A 5969-nucleotide genomic window follows, 5' to 3' on the forward strand; every position below is an offset into this window, starting at 1 on the left:
TAAATTTAATGGAGTGGCAGCCACGTATTATTTTTTATTAATTTAGTAAATATTAAATCTTAAAATTTATTGTAACTTAATTAAATCTAGGCTAAGACACTTTAAAAAATATATATCTTTTTAAAAAGAGAGAAATCAAAATTTAGTAACTGTAATAATAAAAAAATAAAATATAATAATTAATTTATTGTAAAACTTAAAATTTAAAAACCGGGCGATATAATTTAGCCCTTTTGGTGGATTATAGGAAAAAATTGAAATTTTTAATGAAAAATATTATTAGTACATTCATTTTATACATTTTAAGCTACATAAGGGGGTATTATGATAAAAAAACCCTCATGAAGGGCATAGAGGTGTGTGAGGCGCAAGATATTTTGGTCATAATATTTCTTCATGTAGTTCAAAATATACAAAATAAATATACATCTAACATGATTCATGAGGGAATTTATTTTGACTTTCAATGATGCAAACCCACCAACCAACTTGAAATGATAGTGATGATTTCACTTTATTGCTGGCCTACGTATACTCAAGAAGAAAAATAATTTTAAGTATGGTGATAATGTGACTTTTTAATACTTGTTGAAGAACCCAAACTACTCATAACATATAGAACCTCACTTTTAACATTATTTCGGTAATATTTTTATAATGAGATAACTCAATTATTATTGTCACTATATATTATTATTCTCTCCTACTTTTTGTCCACGGAAGAAGATTAAACCTACACTTTGTTACAGTTCTGTTTTTTATGTGATTATTTAATTTTTTTTGTTATTTTAATTATTTTTTTATATTTATATTTTAAAATCAATTTAACCCTTATACTCAAATTTAAACATAAAGTCCTCATATTTTGTGTTCAAACCCTAATAAGAGAAAAAAGCTAAGCAGATAAAGACTATCCCAAAAATTAGAAAATTACTATACGGTCAATAGAGAGAGATTAGGGATAGAAATTGTTTGTTAGGTCTTTTGATTTACATCTATTGTTGAAATTATGGGGCCGAGTAGCAGAGGGCGCTCACGATTTTGCGATAACTAAAAATAAATTTTTTTTATAAATTATAAAAATATAACCAAATTATCATCGGCATATTAATATATAGTTGAGTCCTGTTACTTGTATATCATTTTTGTATATCTTGGGTTACATAAAGGGATATTATGATCAAAATACTCCTCGTCTCCATGCGGCTCATAAGAGACTTTTTTGTCATTGATACATCTTTATATAGTTCAAAGTGTATAAAGATGTATAAATAATAATTTTTTTATATAATTTATGTGTTTTAAAAACAAAAAAAAAAGCAGGTCCGAAGATTAAGAAAGAGACTCAATTACGTCTACAGCACGTTCCCCGCGGACAAGGCGACAGGATTCAGATTGCACGTCAAGCAACAATGTTGTGTCCACCACATTCACATACTTAAAATACGCCGGCCCCACCGAGAGATGATTTTTTTATATTTATTTTTCAAAATTACATATTTTTTAACTGTAATTTAAAAATAAAAGATAAATATCTCATAAACCTTTCTTATTTGACATCCCGTTTAATAAATATATATAAATATATTATCAAAAATTGTCAGTGCATTTAATGAATCTACTACTCATTTATTTATTATAAATCTAACCATTTACTCATCTTACACCTACGTTATAATAAAATAAAAAAACGAAAAATAGATAAATATAAAAATAATATTTTTAAAAAATTAAAAAATTAAAATACAAAGAAATACGTAAATAAAAAAATATAAGAATTTTTTTATAAATATAATTTTTAATATAAAAAATTATAAAAAAATAGTTATTTAATTTAAAAATAAAGATAAATTCATTAATGCATTTAAATAAATTTTATAAAAAATTAAAAAAATTAAGTTAGTAACGAAAAAAAAATCGCTATTTATGAATGGAAATACGTTTTCAAATCAAAAATATGTTTTTAATATTATAAAATAATTATAAAAAATATTTAAAATTGTAAAAGTAACTATAAACTTTTCTTGACATTTTAAAAATAAAAACATTTCAAAAACATTAAAACGATGCCCCAAAAAATATGAATTGTATCTCGAAAAATATAATGAGATTTTTATTAAATGGGTAAATTTCCTTTTATTTATTTATGATAGAAGTAGCTTTAATGAATTTACCTATTTCATTTATTGCATGCAGACGAACTCTCCCAACAGAAAAAAAAAAAAAAAAATCACCGACTGACAAAGCTCCCTCCCCCAATCAGCCTGCAGTATATAATGTTCCACTAATTCTGATAAAGCAACCCACTTGAAAGAACCACACAACCACCGCCAACCAGTTAGTTATGGAAAACCAATTGCCGGAAGCGATCGTGGTGGGCGCGGGGCCGTCCGGCCTGGCCGCCGCCGCCTGCCTGAACCGCCTCTCGGTGCCGAACATCCTTCTGGAGAGAGAGGACTGCTTCGCTTCCCTGTGGAAGAAGAAATCGTACGACCGCCTTCACCTTCACCTGAAAAAGCAGGTCTGCGAGCTCCCCCACATGCCATTTCCGAGCTCCTTCCCCACCTATGTTCCCAGGAAGCAGTTCGTCCAGTACCTGGACGACTACGTTTCTCACTTTCAGATCAAACCCATGTACCAGAGACTGGTCCAGTCTGCAAACTACGACGAGGTTGAGAAGAAGTGGAGAGTTAGGGCGAGGAATATTGGTTCCGGCGAGGTGGAAGAGTACTCCGGCAGGTTTCTGGTGGTGGCGACCGGCGAGACCAGCGATGCGTTCACCCCGGAGGTGGAAGGGTTGAGTGATTTCACGGGGGAGGTTATCCACTCAACTGAGTTTAAAAGTGGAGACAAGTACAGAGGGAAAAGGGTGTTAGTTGTTGGGTCTGGAAATTCTGGCATGGAGATTGCTCTTGATCTGTCCAACCATAGTGCCAAAACCTCCATAGCCATTCGGAGCCCAGTAAGATCAGATTTGTTTTCAATAATATACACTTTTGATTCATGCTTTAATTAGCTTAATCTCGAAACAAGCTCAATTTTTCACCAAATGTTTGTCTAAAAGGTGCCATTTTAAGATTGTTTGTCACCTCACTGGTACATCTTAATGATTTCCATTAAATATTTTGTTGACGTTACCAAATTTATCATTCTATTTTTGTACATATATGACGGAGTTTTTATGTAAAATAGAATGGCATGCTACTGCTATAGCTCCTTATTATTGTTATATTGACAAAACAAAACAATTATCAAATTTGTTTTTAATTGCCCAAGTCCTAGCATCTCATGTGAAATTTCATACAAAAAACCTGTATACGTATGATCTCTTCTTTCTTTCTTTTTTTGGTTTATTTTCTGGGCTTTGTGCGTGAAAGTCATTTTGCAGAAAGACATGTTAATTAACGTTAGAACTACGAAATGATATTACAAAGTATCTGTATGATCATATTTTTCTTTGTTTAATGAGTGATTCTAATCGGAATTAGAACTATAATGCGTTTGGATCATGCAGATTCACATTTTATCAACAGGAATGGTAAACTTGGCGGTGGCTCTGGTGAAATACATCCCATTGTACGCTGTGGACGCCTTGCAAGTGATGCTTAGCAGGCTATGGTATGGAGACCTAACCAAATACGGGATTCAAAGGCCTGCCGAAGGGCCCTTTTCCATGAAACTCAAATATGGCAAGTACCCAATTATCGACGTTGGAACTTGTAGCAAGATCAAGTCCGGCGAAGTTCAGGTACAATATTTATGAACTGCCACACCATGACAAGTTATTAAGCTATCATGGTAATGGTGACTTTAAACCTTAAACTGTATGAACAGGTGTTGCCGGCAATAGCAAGGGTGAAGGGAGATGAAGTGGTGTTTGCGAACGGCAGCTCACACCCATTTGACGCGATCATTTTCGCCACCGGCTTTAAAACATCAACACACAAGTGGCTGCGGGTAAGCAACTCAGAGACAACTGCCAAGCAAGAACATTGCGATCCTATATGAATCTCTTTCTTGGCCTGCCTAGCTAGTTGTTCTAATTGTTTGTTTGCTTCTGGAACAGGGAGACGACTACCTGTTGGGCGAAGACGGGATATCAAAGCTGAGCTTTCCAAACAACTGGAAGGGAAAGAACGGCCTATACTGCGCGGGGCTCTCGAGGAGAGGATTCTATGGCGCTGCCATGGATGCTCAGAGCATCGCCGCTGATATTAACAAAGCTCTGTTCCCCGAGAGATGAAACCCAAATTAACCCGATAAATTTCGTATGTTCTTTATGTAAAATTGTTATTTGAAGGGTATATATATATATACCAATAGATCAAACACAAAGGCGTATATATAATCCATTGAGTTGGCGAACTAGTTCTATATATATCTTACAGGTTGTTTAATTTAAGAAGAGAGTTTTTAAGTATTGGTGTGATATAAACATGTGCTTTGGGATTTCTTCTAACTAAAAAGATTGGATCAACGCAATCAATAGTAAGGAAATTAAGGAGCTTGACATTGTGCTTTGGGATTTCTATGCCGGACCCGATCCACAGCCAGCCCCAGCCCCACCCCCACGTGGAGCGGGCGGGCCAATAGTAAAGGCGCCACAACACATGTGTCCGTAAAGAAAGGAATGGCAAGAGGGTAAATCGTCAATTATAACAGCTAATTGACGAATTATGTAAAATATCATATCTACTACCTAATCAGAACTAGAGAGACTCTTTCCTGTGAATACTGGATTGAATATTAAAAAATATTTATGACAAAGATATAAATAAGACATTTAAAATACAAGTAAAGGATAAAAAATAAGATCCTTTTTCCCTAATATATTATATTATTTTAACTAATTAAACAGATTACAGATTAACAACAATTTGGAGAAAATGGATCCATCTATATCCAGTCCAGTGGCAAACATTGGAATTATTAAGCAGGAACTCCAACAATCAACACTCTCCTCCCTCTTCTTTTTCTTTTATCCCATCCATATCCTGTCCTGGTCATCTAACAAACAAACCTTTTGTTTGTTTGTCAAAAGGAAAAAGGAAAGAGAGGAATTCGAAGAGGAAACGTGAAATTTAAGATTTAGGATGAAGGCAGACAAAATTGACTTGGCTTCGGCCTTTTTACATTATATATAGACTTTGGATTTCTTCTATTCAGGGACGTCACCTTAAAAGTCGGCAACAATGACCCCTCACCGCAAATCCCTTCCTAGTAATTAATGACCCCTCCACCCCTACCCCTAGTTGCAACCTTAAACATGACGAATCAAGCGACACGTCTACAATATATTTACCTTTAAAAGTCTAATGGCTAAAATCAATAGACAATTAACATGTTGAATCTCTAGAACAATAATGAAACACTTGAATATATTATATTAAGACGACCAAATCAATCTCTCTCTGTTTTTTTTTACCTCTTATACACAGACAAGAACTTTTGTGCGCGCGTGTGGTCATCAGGTCAACATACTACTACAACCAACTAAACTGTAAATCTTAACTTAATCTAGTCGCTTGACCAATTTATCCTACATGCCCTTATTTTAATTTTATGAATTGACTTATAATTTTTCTTAATGTTGCGCAAATAACAGAATCGCGCACACACACACTGATACCATTATAGTCTTTAGACCCAATAACAGAGACTTAAAAATGGTACTGGAAATAAACACATGCAGCCAACACAAACATAAAATTATGAAAGGTAAAAGACACAGGAGATTTTACCGTGGTTCACCCAAAAGGGCTATGTTCACGTTGAGCTCTAGTGAGAAAAGTTCACTACACTATACGAGAAATAGAGATTACACCCACAATGAAAGCTCACACAAAAACACTTTGTACAGTACTGATTTGATAACCAAAATCGCTCCAGAATCACTAATACAGATTAGGGCATAAACTATCAAACTAGAAGAAAAATACATACAGAATCATATGCAGAGCTTTACAGAT

At 34.0% G+C, this 5969-nt stretch overlaps 1 protein-coding gene across 1 annotated transcript; it reads left to right on the forward strand.

Moving 5' to 3' along the window:
• The first annotated feature begins 2294 nt into the window (after positions 1 to 2294).
• On the forward strand, positions 2295 to 4417 carry LOC127813921 (probable indole-3-pyruvate monooxygenase YUCCA10). The gene is made up of 4 exons (XM_052355056.1): positions 2295 to 2962; positions 3515 to 3748; positions 3835 to 3957; positions 4067 to 4417. Exons 1-4 carry the CDS (start codon positions 2345 to 2347, stop codon positions 4241 to 4243), a joined length of 1152 nt encoding a protein of 383 aa, XP_052211016.1. The 5' UTR covers positions 2295 to 2344; the 3' UTR covers positions 4244 to 4417.
• Positions 4418 to 5969: the final 1552 nt, after the last annotated feature.

This window comes from Diospyros lotus, chromosome 12 (genome assembly GCF_014633365.1).
Source record: "Diospyros lotus cultivar Yz01 chromosome 12, ASM1463336v1, whole genome shotgun sequence".
Classification (NCBI taxonomy): domain Eukaryota; kingdom Viridiplantae; phylum Streptophyta; class Magnoliopsida; order Ericales; family Ebenaceae; genus Diospyros; species Diospyros lotus.

Excerpts from the sequence above, each read along its gene's own strand:
- LOC127813921 (XM_052355056.1), top strand. The coding sequence starts at position 2,345 with ATGGAAAACCAATTGCCGGAAGCGATCGTGGTGGGCGCGGGGCCGTCC. Across the intron at positions 2,963-3,514 it reads CCATAGCCATTCGGAGCCCA|ATTCACATTTTATCAACAGG; the intron begins GTAAGATCAGAT and ends TGGATCATGCAG. Across the intron at positions 3,749-3,834 it reads TCAAGTCCGGCGAAGTTCAG|GTGTTGCCGGCAATAGCAAG; the intron begins GTACAATATTTA and ends CTGTATGAACAG.